General features: G+C 36.6%; 2 protein-coding genes across 2 annotated transcripts in view; one reads left to right on the top strand and one right to left on the bottom strand.

Annotated features, from left to right (window-relative positions):
• The window catches only part of DYTN (dystrotelin), a 66651-nt gene extending 54402 nt beyond the window's left edge, over positions 1-12249 (top strand). The window contains exons 11-12 of the mRNA XM_003253989.2: positions 303-795; positions 11952-12249. Of these exons, the coding sequence (XP_003254037.2) occupies positions 303-795; positions 11952-12055 (597 nt within the window). The 3' untranslated portion in view covers positions 12056-12249. The remainder of the gene's footprint in view (positions 1-302; positions 796-11951) is intronic.
• A 2771-nt stretch (positions 12250-15020) lies between these two features.
• Positions 15021-19988, bottom strand: FAM237A (family with sequence similarity 237 member A). The gene is made up of 2 exons (XM_030803346.1): positions 19522-19988; positions 15021-15213 (listed from the first exon to the last, which is right to left on the bottom strand). The coding sequence occupies exons 1-2, from the start codon at positions 19931-19933 to the stop codon at positions 15080-15082; spliced, it is 546 nt and encodes a 181-aa protein (XP_030659206.1). The 5' UTR covers positions 19934-19988; the 3' UTR covers positions 15021-15079.
• Positions 19989-20367: the final 379 nt, after the last annotated feature.

Genomic DNA, 20367 nt, shown 5'->3' with positions numbered 1-20367 from the left:
TTCAGAAATTCCTTATGGTACTTTTAGAACCTGGGCTTTTTAGAACCCAGGATTTTCCTAAATTTCTTGTAATTATTCCCTCTGTTATTTTAGAATCTGAGCTGTTCCAACTCTTGTAGAGAGTTTTAGGTTGACACAGAATTAGCAGAATAAATTAAAATTAATAGTAATGATAATATATTTACAGAAGAGAAAGAAAAGTCTTGCATTAGAATGTTCTGTTGGAATGTTGAAATGTAATGCATTTATGAAAAAGTAGGATAAACGTTAATTTCTTCATAAATAAAGTTTTGCTTCCCCAGGCAAGGTTGCAGCCACCCGGTCCTTCGTCTTCTTCCTTTCAAAATGTGGGGAACAAGGTTGACCATTCTTCAACTGAAAAGGTTCCAAAGGGAGGGGATTATTTGCATATCAAGAATGCCACTGAAGATGCTTCAAGATGGGAACCTCTTCCTAACCCTGATGAGGTTGACAGAAGTCACAGAAGTCACACAAATGCAGAGCATGCTCTGCAAAATCCAGAATCACCAGAGACCACTTTGCACAGCACCAGGGCACAAAGCCAAACACAAAAGATGCCGAAGAAAGTCATCAGCGCCCTACCCAGTTGTCAGGAGGGACTGAAGCAGGACATGCCCAAAATGGTTCTTGCTGAAATGAGCAGTCCTGCTCTGGCAGCTGTGGAAAAGAAAGAGGCAGGTAACATCAGGGAGAGAAAGGATGAGCTGGAGGAAGAGGAACTGCAAGAACTGTTGTCAAAACTTATGGATGCCTTCAAACTAGAAATGCCATCAGGTAAGGCTTTCACAATCCATAGACATCGTGATGGCCAAGGATTCAAGCTGCCTTTTTAAAAACCTGATTTTATAACAGCCCAACAGCTCCAGTTCATCTAGTATGTAGCAGCACTCTGAATCTATTGGTTATCAGTAGCATCTCTGAACTTGATTTTTAGGATTACCTAATTCATAGGGCTGTTGTGAGTATTAAAGGTGATAAACCATGTAAGACTTTAGTATAGAACCTGGCATATAGTGAGCATTCAGTAAATGCTTATTATTTTGTTATTGCAAAATATTGTTATTATTATCAGTATCCCTAAATCATATATACCTGGGCTGCCTATGTCACCATTTAAAAATGGTGACATAATATTGTAACTCTCCTTCTAGAAGAGAATTGAATACGGTTTCTATATTATAAGTAATATCATCATTATTATCTTCTTCATAAGCTATGATTCATTGCTGAATTCTGAAGGCTTTAGAAAAGATCCTTCTTTAGTTACTGCTTCTGTTTTGGAGTGCCATTGTCTTATTTCTCATTAGGGTATTTTGTTATCTTTACATATATAGAGAGAGATCCTTCTCGTTTACAATGGGGTTACATCTTGACAAACCCAACGTAAGTTGAAAATATTGTTAGGTAGAAAATGCATTCAGTATACCTAACTTACCAAACATTACAGCTTAACCTAGCCTACCTTAAATGTGCTCAGAACACTTACATTAGCCTACAGTTGGGCAAAATCATCAAACACAAAGCCTACTTTATAATAAAGTGTTGAATATATCATGTAAGTCATTAAATATAATACACTGTGGAATACACTACTGATCATTTACCCTTGTGATTATGTGGCTGACTGGGAGATGTGGGCTCACTGCTGCTGCCCGACTTCACAAGATACCACATATTGCTAGCCTGGAAAATGATCAAAATTCAAAATTTGAAGTATTATTTCCTACTAAACACATATCACTTTTGCACCATCATAAAATAAAAAAAATGGTAAGTCAATCCATCATAAGTCAGGAACTATTTATACACATACATACACAGTTGATTTTTACACAATGCAGGGATTAGGGATGCTGGCCCACTGCACAGTTAAAAATTTGCATGTAACTTTTAATCCCCAAAACTTTATAATAGCCTACTGTTGACTGGAAGCCTTATCAATGAACATAAATGGTTGATTAACACACATTTTGTATGTCATATGTATTATATACTGTTATAACAAAGCTAGAAAAAAAGAAAATGTTTTCAAAATCATAGAAAGATAAATACATTTAAGTGCAAGTGGATCTTTATAAAGGTCTTCAACCTCATTATTTTCATGTTAAGTAGGCTAAGGAGGAGAAAAGGGAGGAGGAGGGGTTTGTCTTGCTGTCCCAGAAGTGGCAGAGGCAGAAGAAAATTCACATATAAGTGGATTTGAACCCATACAGTTCAAACCTATATTGTTCAAGGGTCAACTATGTATAAATTTCTTTCTAAGAAAGTCTAAGCTGTCTTATGTTGGAGTGATCATCTACAGACTTGTGATAAAATGAATGATAAAATACTCATGTGTTTATGCATCAGAGGGGCCTTCTCAAAATATTTCTGAGTTGGTGTATTAGTTTGCTGGGGCTGCTATAACACAGTAACACGGATTCAGTGGCTTAAACGAAGAACCAAAATATATTTTCTCACAGTCCTGGAGGCCAGAAGTCCAAGATCAGGATGTCGGCAGTGTTGGTTTCTTCTGAGACTTCTCTCCTGGGCTTGCAGATGGCTGTCTTCCCCCATAACTTTATATGGCCTTCTTTCTGTGTATATCTATGTCTATGTCCAAATTTTTTCTTTTTATAAGGACACCAGGTATACTGGATTAGGGCCCAACCTAACGAACTCATTTTAACTTAATTATCTCTTTAAAGACCCTATCTCCAAATATAGTCACATTCTGAGGCATTAGGGGTTAGTCAGGCCTTCAATATATAAATTTGGGGTAGGAGGGGGGCACATTTCAGCCCATAAGTGTTGGAGGGCTATAAACTGAGTACATAATAATGTCAGCTTTACATAGAACTTGGTAGAACCAAGTCAGTACACTAATTATTTGGCGATTCTAAAATACTCTACAGTAAATTGAGTTGGAGTTATAATCTTTGTATTAACAAAAACAAGTTCAGAAAGATGCCAGAAGTATGCTCAAAAGGCAAGGGATGGGAACTCCTTGTGCTGATTCTTAAGCTGACGCAAAATTCCACCCACTGCATTTCCATCTAAACATTTTTGGGGTCATGATGAGTATTCAAAGCGAAGTCAATATCCACTTGACCTTTTTAGGAAAATTTCACCAAAAGTTTGGACTTTATAGAAAAGTTTTTTAGTCTTTAGCGTATTAATGTTGTTTTTATTTTTTATTTTTCTTTCTGTAAATGAGCTGGAGAAAGCTGATAATTTCTAAAATGTTGGGTTGGGTCAGCCCTCACAGATGTAGTGGCTTTATTGCACATTTTAGATTGTCCATAGGCTAGGTCTACTACACATATTTAGAAGGCAGCATCCCAATACTTGTGCAGTTTAATACTTAAAGCTAAAAGATTCATTCATATTTCAAGTGACCTTATCAATATATACATATACATGCATCATTATATCATTAAAAGAAAAATTATAAAAAGGTGAAGTATACTTCTAAATTCAGTTGATGCAATAATGTATAAATATACAATTAGCATTATCAAATCTTGTAGAAAATATTTTAAAAAGTCTCAAAATATTTACTTAATGCTTTCACTCACAATCTCAATAGAACCATTGAGATGTTTCTGCAGGAAGTATGCCTTGTTATATAAATGTGCTTATGATATGAGCAGAATGGTACACATCTTTTTTATTATAGTATTCTATACTTTGCAAGTATAGAAAAAATAAAATTTCTTGAATAATCAGCAAATACTAATTGTTGAGATTTAAAATTTCACTTTCACTTCTTTTATATTAGTCTTATTTCCTTAAGGCACTTAAACATGAGAAACGATATTAATCTTCATGGCTACTGTTTTGCATTATATATCACTCCTCACCCAATTATTTCTAATTATGTTATATCGTTATTCAGTTTGATATTGAATATGATCCTATTTTCAAACTTCACTTAGCCATTGGCAATGTGGATTATTAAAATACACTTTAAAATTTAAACATAATCTATGCATACTTACCAAAAGTATACCAAACTTAATCAGAGCCAGAACTATGATATCCACATGGATGAAAATGTGGAAAGTGAAACAAGCAAAATCAAAGCATTTTCGTTTGCCTTATGTCTCTATCATGGATGCATCAGATAATAGCAAGAAGTTTCTAATCACCCTACTGATACAGTTTTTTTTTTTTTTTTTTTTTTTGAGAATTGTTGGGCCAGGCATGGTGGCTCATGCCTGTAATCCCAGCACTTTGGGAGGCTGAGGTGGGCAGATTACAAGGTCAGGAGATCAATACCATCCTGGTTAACATGGTGAAACCCCGTCTCTACTAAAAAATACAAAAAAATTAGCTGGGCCTGGTGGCTGGAGCCTATAGTCCCAGCTACTCGGGAGGCTGAGGCAGGAGAATGGCGTGAACCCCGGAGGCGGAGCTTGCAGTGAGCTGAGATCGCTCCCCTGCACTCCAGCCTGGGCGACAGAGTGAGACTCTGTCTCAAAAAAAAAAAAAAAAAAAAAGACCGTGAGAGCTTAATGGAAAAGAGAAAATTGTGTAGAAGTTCCACAAACCTCTTTAAATTCCAAACTTGGATTGAAAATCAGTAGTGAATTATTTGCATAAAAATTGCAGTAAAAAATAAATTTGGAAAAGTGTCTGCTGTTCCTTGCCTCTGCTGTGGCAAAAAAAAAAAAAAAAAAAGACAGTCCTGTTGTTTCACTGTATTATTAAACTACTTTTTTCCATTTGATAGTAAAATTTCTTGCATATATCTACTAAATTATTTTTCTAGCTTCTTTTTCCATCCTTTTTTACTATTCATTTGCCACTATAGGTTTCAGTGATGAGAAGTCAAGACAGAGGAGTAGAGTGATGATATTAGGAGGGCATGGTTTGAGAACAAAGATGGTATCTTGGATTAGCATGAAAACACTTACCATAGCTTTTCCAAAATGCTCAGTGCAAAGCAAGCAGGAAAATAAATCCCATATCCCAGCTTCTCACTTTGCGGAGGGAAACAATTGGACCATTCATCCAAATTTCTAATTCTTCTGGGGGCTGTCCAAGGGACTGGGCTTCTGTCTAACCTGTCTCAAATTACTGACAAGACCCATCATATGCTAGATGCCTAAGAGATGCTTAAAAATAAAAGGCAGCTGGGACTAGCATGAACGTTTGAAGAGCCCCCGAGAATATCTGACTAGGCTGATTGCTAAGGCTCTTCTTCTGTATGAGGCCAGTCTTGAAGACTAAGAGAGATAGTTATTTTTTCTATTGCACAGATACCAACAAAAAGAGTAAAGAAGAAGAAATTAATAGAGAAACATAGTCCAACAAAGAAGTAAGACAGAGCTCCAAAATGGACCCTTATGAAATAGTAATATTTGAATTACCTGACAGAGAATTCAAAATAACCATCATAAAAATGCTCAATGAGCCAGGAGAACAATACACGAACGAAATGAGGATTTCAACAAAGAGATAGAGAAATTTTTTAAAGAACCAAACAATAGTCTTGGAGCTGAAGAATATAATAACTGACTTGAAAATTTCAATAGAAGTGTTCAACAGCAGACTAGATCAAGCAGAAAAATCAGTAAACCCAAAGACAGATCATTTGAAATTATCCAATGAGAAGGGAAAAAAGAAGAAAGAGTGATGAACGTTTAAGGGACACATGGGATGCTATTAAGCTAACCAATATTTGTAATATGGGACTTGTAGAAGCAGAGGAGAAAGAAAGGGTCAGAAAGCTTATTCAAATAAACAAGGTCAAAAACTTCTCAAATTTGAGAAAGACAATGGACATTCAGATTCAAGAATCCTAACAGACCCTGAATTAGATGAACTGAAAGACTTCAACACCGAGACACATTATAATCAAATTGTCAAATGTCAAACACAAGAGAATTTTGAAAGTGGCAAGAGAAAAGTGGCTTATCATGTAGAAAGAAACCCTTATAAGATTATAACAGTTTGGGCCGGGCGCGGTGGCTCATGCTTGTAATCCCAGCACTTTGGGAGGCCGAGGAGGGCGGATCACGAGGTCAGGAGATCAAGACCACGGTGAAACCCCATCTCTACTAAAAATACAAAAAATTAGCCAAGCGTGGTGGCGGGCGCCCGTAGTCCCAGCTACTGGGAGAGGCTGAGGCAGGAGAATGGCGTGAACCCGGGAGGCAGAGCTTGCAGTGAGCCGAGATGGCGCCACTGCACTCCAGTCTGGGTGAGAGCGCGAGACTCCGTCTCAAAAAAAAAAAAAAGATTATAACAGTTTTTACACCAGAAACCTCACAGAAATGGGATAATATATTCAAAGTGCTGAAAGAAGAAATAAACTATCAATCAAAAATACTATATCCAAAAACTCATTACTAAAGGTAAATATATACAGGCAAATACAGAATACTATAAAATGAAAATAATGGTATTTAAATAATTTTAATTTTAATATAAAAGTTAAAAGACTCAAGTATTAAAAATAACATTAAAATATGTTAATGAATATACAATACAAAAATATGTAAATTGTGATGTCAGTAACAAAATGTGGGCTGGATGTGGTGGCTCACATCTGTAATCCCAGCACTTTGAGAGGCTGAATCAGGGAACTGCTTGAAAAATTTCTGTAAAGATGTGTGGTGTGGTGACGCATGCCTATAGTCATATCTACTTAGGAGGCTGAGGAGGGAGGGGCACTTGAGCCTTGGTGTTCGAGGTTACAATGAGCTAATCACACCACTGCACTCCATTCTGGGCAAGACAACAAGATCCCATCTCTAAAATGAAAACAACAACAAAACAATGAACAAAATAAAAACAAACAAACCAAAAAGAAAAGTGTATGGGGATGGCTGGGCGAGATGGCTCACGCCTATAATCCCAGTACTTTGGGAAGCCGAGGTGGGCGGATCACCTGAGATTGGGAGTTCAAGACCAGCCTGACCAACATGTAGAAAACCCGTCTCTACTAAAACTACAAAATTAGCCGGGTGTGGTGGCATGCGCCTGTAATCCCAGTTAGGAGGCTGAGGCAGGAGAATCACTTGAACCTGGGAAGCGGAGGTTGCGGTGAGCCAAGATCACACCATTGCACTCCAGCCTGGGCAACAAGAGTGAAACTCTGTCTTAAAAAAAAGAAAAAAAAAAGACTATTTAGAAAAGTGTATGGGGACTAAAAGTGAAAACTTTTTGAATGCAATTGAAGTGAAGTTATTATCAGCCAAAATAGGCTGTTATTACTATAAGATATTTTATATAAGCCTCATAGTAAGTGCAAATATAATAGCTGTCAAAGATGCACAAAAGAAAAGAATGAAATAATATTAAAAAAAAGACAGCAAACTAGAAGAAGAGGGGCAATACAACTAAAAAACAGAAAGTAACTCTCCAAATGGCAAAATTGTCCTCCCCTATCAATAATTATTGAATATAAATGGATTAAAGCCTCCAATCAAAAGATATACATACAGTTCCTGAATGGATTGAAGGAAAAGACCCAACTGTATGCTGTCTACAAAAGAGTCACTTCAGATTTAAGGACACAAAGGCTGAAAATGAAGGTATGGAAAAAGATATTTTATGTTAATGGTATTCAAAATAGCAGGGGTGGCTATAGTTATACGAGACAAAATTGACTTTAGGTCAAAAACTCATGCAAGTGACAAAGAAGTCATTATAAAATGATAAAAGGGTCAATTTACCCAGAAGATACTATAATTATTATAATATATACACCAAACATCAGAGCACCTAAATATACAAAGCAATCATTGACAAAACTGAATTGAGAAATAGAGAGTGATAGAATAATAGTAGGGGACTTCAATAACCCACTTTCAATAATGATTAGAACCTTCAGACAGAAAATCAATAAGGAAATAATAGACTTCAACAACACAGTAAACCAAATAGGCCTGAGAGACATATAAAGACTATTTCACCCAATAGTGCAGAATATACATTCTTCTCCAGCAAACATGGAACATTTTCTGGGATAGATCATACGTTAATGCACAAAACAAGTCTTAACAAATTTAAGAAGATTGAAATCATGCCAAATATCTTTTCCAACCACAGTGAAATAAAACTAGAAATTAATACCAGAAGGAAAACTAAAAAATGTATAGAGATGTTAAACTACACAACACATTCTTGAACAACCAATGGGTCAAAGAAGAAATCAATGACCAGTCATGGTGGCTCAAGCCGATAATCCTAGTGCTTTGGGAGGCTGAGGTAGGAGGACCAATTGAGGCCAGGAGTTTGAGACCAGCCTGAGCAACTTGTCAAGACCCTATCTCTACCAAAAAAAAAAAAAAAAATTAATTAGCTGGATGTGTAGGTACATGCCTGCAGTCCCAGCTACTCAAGAGGCTGAAGCAGGAGGATGCCTTGAGCCTGGAAGATCAAGGCTGCAGTGACTCCAGCCTGGGTGACAGAGCAAGACCCTATCTCAAAGAAAAAGAAAATTTAGCTGGGCATGGTGACACATGCCTATAATCCTAGCTACTCAAGAGACTGAGACAAGAGAATCATTTGAGCCCAGGAGTTCAAAGTTACAGTGAGCTATGATCACATCACTGCACTCCAGCCTGGGCAACAGAGCAAGACTCCGTCTCAAAAAAAAAAAAAAATCACACAATCATCACAATAGATACAGGAAAAAAGCATTTTACAGAATTCACTACACTCTCATGAGAAACTCTCAACAAACTAGGAATAGAAAGAAATTATCTCAACATAATAAAGTCCAAATAAGAAAAACCCACAGCTAACACATATTCCTTTTTCTTAAAGGTGAAAAGCTGAAGTTTTTTTGTTTAAGATCAGGAACAAAGCAAGGATGCCTATTTTCACTACATCTGTTCAACATAGTACTGGAAGTCCTAGCCAGAGTAATTACACAAGAAAAAGAAAGAAGAGTCATCCCAATCAGAAAGGAACAAGTAAAATGATCTCTATTTGCATATGCCATGATCTTATATGTACGAGAGCATGGTTAAGAGTGGGGAGCAGGAGGTTTATTCCTGTTCCTTTTTTCTCCATCTAGAACCATCACTCAAAAGTATTAAGTAATCAGAAAATAAAACTTCAAATTTAGCAAATTCTAAGGAAATGACCAAGCTCAGGAGAGCGCTTTATTTGTATCTCATTTGTTTATAAGGTAATCTCAAATGTTGCCTGGGAATCCTAGAAGTGTTTACTGGAATAGTAATGGATACACAGTTGACCCTTGAGCAATGTAAAAGTTAAGGGCACTGACCCTCCATGCTGCCAAAAATCAGCATATAACTTTTTACTCCTCTAAAACTTAACTACTAATAGCCTACTGTTGAACAAAAGCCTTACCAGTAAAATAAACAGTTGATTGACAAATATTTTGTATGTTATTTGTATCATATATTGCATTCTTACAATAAAGTAAGCTAGAAAAAAGAAAATGTTATTAAGGGAATCATAAGGAAGAGAAAATATATTTACTATTCATCAACAGGGAGTAGATCATCATAAAGATCTTCATCCTCATCATCTTCACATTGAGTAGGCTGAAAAGAAGGAGTTAGAGGAGGTGTTGCTCTTGCTTTCTCAGGTGTGGCAGAGGTAGAAGAAAATCCGTGAATTAGTTGGCTCACATAGTTCAAATTCATGTTGTCCGAGTATTAACTATATTCATTGCTTCATAGATAGATAGATAGATAGATAGATAGATATAGATACAGATATACACAGAAGTAATTAGTGGGAAAAAATAGATTTCCAGCATTTAAGCTCCATGAAGGCAAAAAAATAGTCTAGTTGGTTCATCATTCAATCACTCATTCATTCAACAAATATTAATCAAGCATTTGCTGTGTGCCAAGCACTGTGCTTGGCACTGGACATTTATTTTGAAGTGGGGTATGTTCCTATTTTTAAAACATTCTGGCATTGTGTGGAGAGTGACTTAGAGAAAGGCAAGGGGTGAGCAAAGAGACCAGGTAAAAGCCTACTGTAGTCTAGCCAAGAGATGACGGTGTTGCCCTGAATGGGTGGTGATACACTTACTGCAATGGGGAAAGCTGGGAAAACTGTCATGCGGTTGGCAAATCAAGAGTTCTGTTTTGAACATATTGTGAATTGCCTGAGAGATATCCCAATGAAGACATCACAGAGACAATCAACATGTACAATCTGGAGCTCAAGGGAAAGGTCTTAGTACAGAGTAGCTATTCAATACATATTGGCTTGCTTAATTAATTATTGTAAATAAGATATGGGCTCAGTATTCCAGTTGCCCAGAAGAGTGAACATAGACTAAAAAACCTAATACTTTTTCATTTCTACATCTATCATTCTTGTAGTCTACTCTCACATCCCTGATTTATTTGAAGACTAGATAGACTTTTAATTGCATTTAAGTGAATTATTTTGTCATTGTGATTTTCTCTGGACTGCCAATTTCACAAGTGTTCCATCTAACATCTCATCAGGTCTCTACCTATGTGCTATATTAATTCAGTCCTTACATTTATTTAATTCCAAGTATATGCCAAGCAACATGCTAGGCGTTAGGTGCGTATTTTTGGCTATTTTTAATATTTCAAGAGACTAGAGCTGAAAAAGAAAACAACGAATAACAAGAAAAATTACAGTATGTGAGATTGATTATGGCTTTCCTATTTATTTATTGCTGTATTTTAAGTTTTTATCACTGTGGCCTGAGAAACAATGTCCTAAAAAGTTTGCCTCTGGACAAGGTTTGTTAGTCAGACAATAAAATATTATTTAGTCAAGGTCCTCTGGAGCGGTATTGGAGTGATAAGTGGGATAAAAAATGCATGAACCCTCTAGCCTTATGTTCAACAAAAAACAGCACAGATGGACCCACAATATAAATTATGTAGCTAAAAAGTAAACAACTAACAAGATAAATCTCCCCATGTTTTCATTTCCTGTGATCTTATTTTTATTAATTACACAAATAATGTAACACTGCATGTTTATTGTAAATTAAAATGCAAAGTGCACAGATTTTTTAAAAAAATGAATTCATCTTCATGCTCTTCACTCTCTTCCACCTGTTTTTCAGAGATAACCACTATTAACAGTTTAGTGAGTTTCCTTCAAACTGTTTTCTATGCACATATGTATGTCTTTACTTTTTCAACGTAAGTTAGATCATACTATGCTTTTGCTTTCTTCACTTGTTCAATATCTTAGACATTGAGGAATGTCATTTTTAAAATGCTGCATAATATGCCAGGGTACAAACGCACTATAATTTATTTATTGGTATATAATTAAGTTGCTTCCAATTTTTATCACAAAAATACTTTGGCGTGTATCCTTATGACATATATCTTTATGCACAAATGTAAATATGTTTGTAAGATCAATTCCTAAAAACAGAACTCTTTAAGTTAAAGATTATGCATATCAAAATTTTAGTTGTTACCTGCCAAATCGTAGATCTTTCTACACCACAATTCCTATTATGACAGATCACAGGGGACACTCAAACCATTAATCAGGTAACTATAGAGCACTGGTTCTCAAAATGTGGCGTCTGGACTAGCCTCATCAGCATCACCTGGGAACTTAACAATAAATATAAATGCTCAGGCTCCGTCCCACCTGAACTCTGAACTATGTAGGTGAGGTCCAGAAATCTGTTTTAACACTCTCCAGGTGATTTTTATACACAACAGAATTTTGGAGCCACTGCTCAATAATGGGCGTTCTGGCTACTCCGATTTGTGCAAGGAGCCATGGGAAATTGCTTCTTAAGAACCTATGCCTGACTGAATTCGTAGTAATGATCATGGTAAATAATAGCCATCTTATTTGCTAGCTAACTTAAGGACATTGTCCTCGAGAACTGAAGCAAAATGGATTCTGTTTCTTCTCCGTGTGAGAGCTTTACCAAGATCTTCATGAGAACCTACAGGTATGTTTCTCTAAAAGACTCTCCTGTTTGTTGATTTCAGGCCCGGAGTCTTCAGCAAACATGGACCTGTACAGTGGAGCTCAGCGAGTATGCAGGGCCTTCTCTGCCCTTGTTGATCAAATCACCTTGCCCAATTTGAAGTGAAATGGAGTCCAGGCTCAAATGCGTCTTGGTGTGATGACAAAATGCAGTTGCACAACTGTATTAAAAGAATTAAGACTTCTACCTTTCTTTTAATAGTTTGGTGTGAACTATGAAGAAAACAAGTTTTGTTTTTTGATCTCCTTCCCTACTTATGTATCTTAGTTCTGCAGTTCAGAGTGAAGGTTGGGGGTTAGGGGGGCGAGTAGAGGATGAAGAAGGAAGGAAGAAATGGCAGAGTCCGATCTCTGCATGAAGGGCCATTCTTACTGTGAATGCCTCTGGAGTAACATTCAAGCGTGTGACCTACACGGATGCATGCAACTGTCTTCCTCAAGTATCATGTAAATTACTGAATTGATGGCCTAATTTTCTATCTTGATGCTTCTGCTGGAGAATAGGCTTAGCAAAGAACTAAATACATACACACACACATACACACACACACACACAATTGAGTGCATGTAAAACTGGTAACATCTGAATAAATTTGGATTATACCACTGTTTCCTAGTTGTAATATTGTACCATAGTTATGCAAGATGTTCCCATTGGGGAAACTAGATAAGGGCATTCAGATGTCTCTGTATTATTTCTTATAACTGTATATGAATCAAGTATCTCAAAATAAAAAATTTAATATATGAATGTTTGTCTCTAAAATCTCCACATCCAACAAGTTTCACCAAAGCATCTGTGTGCCTCCTTTCTCTGTTATGTTGGATTAGGTTACAGATGCTTAACTTACTAATGCCCAAAGTAATAGCTAACATTTTTTGACTGTTAGTGCACTTAGTTTTTAAGCACTTTGTGTGCTGACTCATTTAATCCTCACAAGAAACCTAGGTAGTATGTTTCTCATTTTATGAGGAAACGAAGGCATAAAGAGGTTTAGTAACTTGTCCAAAGTTGATTTGGCCATGTCTTGATGAAGCTGGGATTTGAACTCAGCTTCTGAGCCTGTACTCTAACTACTACTCTGTACTTTCTTTCAATAAATATTGTGGTGATTTCAATGTTTTTGTCTATCATCTTGAGATGCAGGCCATGTTACATTCTGAGAGGCTGTGGATTTTTATGTGATCTGTAATTCCTAGAACTGTTTACAGAGTGAAATAATGTCCCATTGGATGGGATTAGGACTAGGTTATCCCTGTTCCATCTCATCCTAATAGTTTTTAATCTGCTTTTCAGCCTATCATAAACTTTTGGTTTTAGTTTTGTCACTTAGCATAGTTACTCTTCTTTTTATTTCATCCCAGTTTGTTCCTTACACTTTTGGTAAGCTTCATCAGCAAGCTGCAGTCCCTGGGCCAAATTCTGCTCGCTCCCTGTTTTGAAGAGGCTATGAGCTAAGTGTGGTTATTATATCTTTTTAAAATATTGAAAAAGTCCAAAGAAAAATATTTTGTGGCACCCGAAAAGTGTATGGATTCTGATTTCAGTGTCCATAAACAGAGTTTTATTGGAACACAACCATATTCATTCAGTTATGTATTGTGATAACTGCTTTTGTTCTGCCGAGGCAGAATTGATTAGTTACAGCAGACACTGGTTGGCCCAGAAAGCCTATAATATTTACTATCAGACTTTACAGAAAAAGATTGCCAATCCCTGTCATGGAGTACCAAGGTGAGGGAAGAACAAAGGACAGGCTCTTCTGCAAGCTCATTCTCCAAGTGTAGTGTCTCTTTGATGATTTATAAGAGATACTGAATTTACGTGATAGTTTTGAACAATATGATGAAAAACATTAGAAAAAGCATCATCAATGCAAAATCACGAGCCTATATGTTGAAAAGGTAGTCAAAGGGTGGCAGCTTTTTAATAAAATACTAATTTTCCCAACGAGCCAAAAGCTGGGGCTGGGCCTTCTCCCCCACCTCTTTCCCCAAGCTTCCTTTTCCTATTGTGAAGACTCAGCTAATCCTCAAATGAAACTGTTTTCTGATAATAACCCTTTAGATGCAATTTCTAGTTTAAGGAGGGCCCTAATCCTTCAATGAAAAGATTTACTGAGTCTTCCTTTGGACCTGAAAAAAGCAAGGGAATTGCTAACATATCTGAAATTCAAACTGGCTGTCAATCCTATATATTGGTTATAATAGAATGATTGGAGAGTTGGGAATAATTAGAGATAAAAATAGCATTGTGTCCATAACTCAAATACATTTGCTAATTGGACTTCTCTGCTGTAAACCTTGCTCAGGCCTGGTCATTTTTCAGGAAAATAATTATTTATGGGTTCTTCTCTTATAATGCTGTTCCTTTTATTTTGTTTTTCAATGCAAAGTGTAACCACTTAGGGAGTTATAATATTTAATCAAATAACAAATTTGCTTATTGGGAAATAATTTGTACCTATTTACACTTCAACCTTATTTTATTAGAGTTTGGATGTCATTAGTGGTAACATTAAATATTGAAATAAAGGGACTCCAATAACATTACCTGGGGTCCAGAGCTTTTATTAATTTTGTTTTCATTAGAAGAATGCTTTATTTGCCAGTTTTTTGTTTTGTTTTACTTTTTGCTTCATTCAGTATTCAAAAATATGCTGTCAAACAAGATTCAGATATCATAGATTGTCAGTAACTAGTAATTCATAAATATAGTCCCCTATGTGCCTGTGCATAAGCAATCCAGTGGTTAAAGTCTTGGAAGCCATGCAGTATATTCAAGTTAAATGTATGGCACACTAGTTTATTAACATGTCGAGCATCTCAAAATGAACTATTAAATGAATACAAAGAATCCTCAAGTCATCTCTGGAAGTTATTTAACTCCTTTAGACTGTGGGATAGACTGGCAGTAATGTCACCATTTGAAGAAACATGCTAGCAGCCTAAAATAAATAAATAAATAAATAATAGAAAGCAGCTTTAAATAAATATACTGAGAGAATTTGGGTTCATATTTATCTCTGGGCATTCCCACCATTTAAAATAAATAAATAATCAATAGTTAGGAAAAATGTTATATATATGTATATTTAATTCCAAGGCATGAATTAGCTCTGAGTTCAATTTATTTTCTCTTTATTTCCAGGTTCACTTTTCCAATGACACTAGACCCACTCCTACGCACATGCATGCTTATCAAATCTTCAATCAACTCTTTCTTCTTTAGGAAGGAGGTCCTTAGGAGCTGAGAATATGTACCTGAAAGTAGAAAAGCGGAACTTCATAAGATCACCAAATTAGTTTCAGGTTAATTAAATATCAATAAATTATTTTTAAAAGGCAGGTTTGATGTTTCTGCCACTCCAATATCAAAATTCTCTATAAATTGATTTCAGAGGAATATATGTGTGTATTTGTGCAAAGTCTTGTGTCCTATGCAGTTTAGTTATATAATCTAAAACAACTACATTATAATAAATACATTTTTGTCAATTAATAGGCATTAAAATATTTGCCTGATTTTAAAAAAGTGAAAAATAGTCATTATATATTTTTTATACAGAAATATGAAGAAAAAATGTAAACCACCCAAAATGTAACCTCCTAGAGATAACCATAGTTTTGTGTATGCACACTTTATACTATAACTTATTTAATCACTACCCTATCGTGGGGCATTTAGATTATTTTCAGGTTTCCTGTTACTATACATAAAATTGCAATGAATAGCCTTTGATTGCATCATTGGCTGCAGCTCTAAATGTTTCTTAACAGTAGATTTCTAGGTGGGTAATTGCTGAGTATGTGGCTTAGAAAATTTCTTGGAATGGGTGAAGTAGAAAATCAAGCATTTGAGAGTCTATTTATGTTTGTGAACCATTGTTTTCTCTTGTGGTTAGTGTTTAAAATATAAGCACTATGAGCATTGGCCAGCTAGTGAGACACCAGCTGCAAACACCATCAGATTATAAATCTAAATTTTAATTTTCTAATCGCAGAGAAAAACAAAGACTCACTATTTTTCTAGAATATACAAAATGACAGGCTCAGGAAGGAGGGCTTTTTGTCCCTCCCAGTGGCAGAGCAAGGTTTGTTGAAGGAGGAGGCCACCATTTTTGGCACAAAGAAGAATGTACTTCAAAATTTCTTCATTTGCATTGAAACCTTTACTAACCCATGAGTTAATCTCAATTCTGTTATTTTCTATTTAGGAGTCATAAGTATGCTCTTTCCTTAACTCTCTCTCTCTCTCTCTGTGTGTGTGTGTGTGTGTGTGTGTGTGTGTGTGTGTGTCTCACCCTTTCTCTCTTTCTCCCTTGACATAACCCATCAAAATTTAGTGGTTAACTGGTTAACTCTGGGTACATCCTCTTCATACCTTCTCTTGGATACTTCAACCTTCAGCTATTAGCCCATGCCTTTCTAGACTAAATAACAATGATCTTTAGAGGCTTTTCTCATAATGACATCTCTGGCCCTTTTATTTCTGAACCTCGTCTGTTCCTGCTAATCATTGTTATAAACAGCCATGGTGTCCAGGTCATCATCCAGCTCAGTCAACTGTCCTTGGGGTGAAGCTCTTCCGGGTTCTTCTCATAGTTAAATAAGTGCCTTTCATACGTTTCTTTTTTTACAGAATCACAGTACATTGGAACAGAAAAGATGAAACTTTGTGTGTCATCTACTTTCCGTACATTTCTTTTTCAGTTGAAAGAACTGATGGCTAAATTAGTTAACTTGCTCACGGTTATGCAGTTATTTGATATTTTTTTGTTTTCATATTTGTTGACTCAGTATTAACAAATATATTAACATGCAAAATTACATAGGAGTTTTATGTTTTTAACAAAGTATGATTCATCGTAAGATTTATCAAGTGCATTTACACTATTTGATTTGAAGACATCAAAATAACAAGAACCTTTTTTGCATATTACATAGACACTTATTTTAGTTCTTCTTGTCTTCTGAACTGATGATGTGATTTCCTTGAGAACTATAGAGACAAGCACTGCTTCACCTTCACTCCCGTCCCAACCTAACAACATATTATCCCCGAGGGACAAAAGAAAAAAAAATTGGAGGTACATTCAGAGCCCAGTTGAACCACTAGAGATTTAATCAAGCCTCTTGAGATGAAATCTCAATGTTCCTGTAACTATTTAACTGTTGGACATGGTATTTCCTTGACCCAAGACCCTCTTTGACTGTGGTTATACAAACCAAATGGAGAGTCTTGTTTCTTGGTCTGCAAACAATTTTTTGTGTCAAACATTAAAATAATCTCAATAAAGTGAAACGCTCACTCCTGCTATTTGGCTACTTGCGTAGCCAACTCCCTAAAGTTTGCAGACCAGCTGAATCACCAACAACTCTGTAGCAAGATGAAGGAAGTGACTTCCAAAGCTGAAGCTGTCTTGGAGAAAAGCTTTATAAAATAAGTATATATATAACTTTTTGTGTTCAGCTGAATACAAATAATATTTCCATTTATTCAGTAGACATTTCTTTGAGTTATTCAAAATGAGTGCAAGATAGAAAACAATATTGCTGGTGATTTGAGTAAGACAGCTAAATATGATTTTTTTTTTTTTTTTTAAGACAAAGTCTCACTCTGTCACCCAGTCTGGAGTGCAGTGGTGCGATCTCGGCTCACTGCAAGCTCCACCTCCCGGGTTCACGCCATTATCCTGCCTCAGCCTCCCGAGTAGCTGGGACTACAGGTGCCCGCCACCATGCCTGGCTAATTGTTTTGTATTTTTAGTAGAGACGGGGTTTCACCGTGTTAGCCAGGATGGTCTCGATCTCCTGACCTTGTGTTCCGCCCGCCTCGGCCTCCCAAAGTACTGGGATTACAGGCGTGAGCCACCGTGCCTGGCCAATATGATTTTTAAAATATGGAAGAAAAGGCCCTACAGACCATCCTCAGCAGTATAGAATAAAAAAAAAACCATGGTCCATACTGGTGCTGATGCCTGGGCAGCCTCTGTTCAAAATATTTTAAAAATATGGGTAACCAACATTTAAAAATATTCATTTGGTATTTCTACTTTAGTAGCAAGGCTGCTGAAAGAATATTTCCTCTAAAAATGAAATTAGTTTGAGTTTCAATAACACTGACCAAAATAATAAACTTATCTGTAAATAATAGCCATGAATTATCTGGGATTTTTGGATCAACAAATCATGAGGATTTTTAATTACTAAGGTTAAAACAAACTAGATATATAAAAGCTCTAAAATATCTTGGGAAAGGGTAGCACTAGAACTACCACTGTTAATTGCTATTTTAATATGGAGATTACAGGAATATGTAACAATTCTAACACTAAAATGTACAAATGTAAAAATTAGTTATGCCCGTTTTCTACTGTTGCATGTATTATTCTAAAGAGTTATTGCCACTCAAACCGCCCTTGATAAAAGGTTTCAATGCTCATTGGTTGAAATGACATCAAAAAAGGATAAAAATAATATGTATAGGGTTCAGGCATCTCTCCGCTTACTCACAGAGGCTTACTCAACCTCATTCTAATTCTATAAAGGACTTTTTTTCTGTACCCTCAGACGAGACTATTTGAATAGAGTATTTACCTCAATGAAAAACTCTAAATTTGTAGCAAGTTCCAACTTACTAAAAATTAATTATTCAGGGCTGGGCGCGGTGGCTCACGCCTGTAATCCCAGCACTTTGGGAGGCCGAGGCGGGTGGATCACGAGGTCAGGAGATCGAGACCATCCTGGCTAACACGGTGAAACCTCGTCTTTACTAAAAATACAAAAAATTAGCTGGGCGCAGTGGTGGGCGCCTGTAGTCCCAGCTACTCGGGAGGCTGAGGCAGGAGAATGGCGTGAACCCGGGAGGTGGAGCTTGCAGTGAGCCAAGATAGTGCCACTGCAGTCCAGCCTGGGCGAAAGAGCGAGACTCCGTCTCAAAAAAAAAAAAAAAAAAAAAAAATTAATTACTCAGATTGCTGCAAGTTAATTACTTATTTGAGATTCATTCAAAAAGCAACATGAAGTGAATCTACATGCCAGCTGACTTTTTTACTCTTTATTTCTTCAACTGAATACCTCTCAAAGAGCCTCTCTATTTACATGAAAGCAATATTTATTTTCAGTTTAACAAGGGCAAGAGTTTGTGTGCTGCAAATGTTTCCTAAGCTTATATTCAAGTCTTTTCAATTCCACGGCAAGTCAACACCAGGTTATGACTGCCAGTGTTCAGGCTAATAGTAAAAAATAATGTTGATCTTGGGGGATCTGTTTATACTTTTATGTTGTATTTTGGGAATCGTGCTTTTTGTCTTTTCTTTCTGACTCTTCCTTGCTGCTGTTCACAGGAAGTATGAGGATGAGGACAATATGTTGATATAAACAGCTACTATGCAATGCAAAAAGAAGTACTATCTATCTTCCTATCAGTTGTGTGCTCTTGGGGTTCACCTCTTGAGAGGAATATATATGACATTGGATTCCTCTAATGCCATTTCCCTCTTCCTCACAATTCAGCACATTCATACTTGATTGACCCTTTCAAAAGACATGGGAGCTGGGGTTGACCACCTTGTTTACTCCTTGTGTGCTGTGGATGCGCTGCTGAGATTTTCTCTTCCTCTCCAACCAATTGCCTCCTTCCTAAGCCATGGTTCCTAGAGAGCACACAGTCCACATAGATGTCCCAGAAGAGTTGGGCCAGATCCCAAAACAGTGCTCCATGCTTCAAGTTCTCAGATGACTTCAGGTAGATCATAAAATCCCAGAAGCCTGAAACAGTGTTGGAAATGCGAGGCTTCCACATTTCCAGGAGAAGCACTGAGGAAGATTCCCAGCACTGAGGATCAGCTTGGTTAAGAGCCAGCAGGTCTGTCTGGCTATGGCAGAAGAAAGGAGATACACAGCACATTCCCACAATGAGCAAGGAGCAGGTGAAGCTCAAGGGGTGGTGGATCCCTCCTCTGTTCCCAGGATCAGCCATGGCCCTAAAACTGCACAGGATGGAAATATTTCGTATCAGTCCCCGCTTGTGCTCTGCTCGGTAAAGAAAATAAGTATGCCCTTAATAACCTTAATTCCAGCAAAGGAAACACATCATTGTCACAAAGTAGGGAAATCTTAGCCAAGCTCCCATATCACAAGCTCCATGCTATCTAAAATGACTCATTGCCAGGCCAGGGAGTGAACATAAATCCAAGATAGTTAGGCCAAGACATATTCACTCCTAAGATGTGTTCCTTTACAAGATGAATAAATTAATCTGCGAATCTGTTTTTCTCTGGTGCAGAAGAACGTAGTCTAAAAGAATACTAAGTGAACATTTAAAGTTTTGCTGCATGGCTTTAACTATTCCATAATATCTTAGTGAAACCTGGCTCTCCTAATCTAGGACTTATATATAATTAAGAATTTAAA

This window comes from Nomascus leucogenys, chromosome 22a (assembly GCF_006542625.1).
Source record: "Nomascus leucogenys isolate Asia chromosome 22a, Asia_NLE_v1, whole genome shotgun sequence".
Classification (NCBI taxonomy): domain Eukaryota; kingdom Metazoa; phylum Chordata; class Mammalia; order Primates; family Hylobatidae; genus Nomascus; species Nomascus leucogenys.
This window is presented reverse-complemented; position numbering and strand designations above follow the sequence as displayed.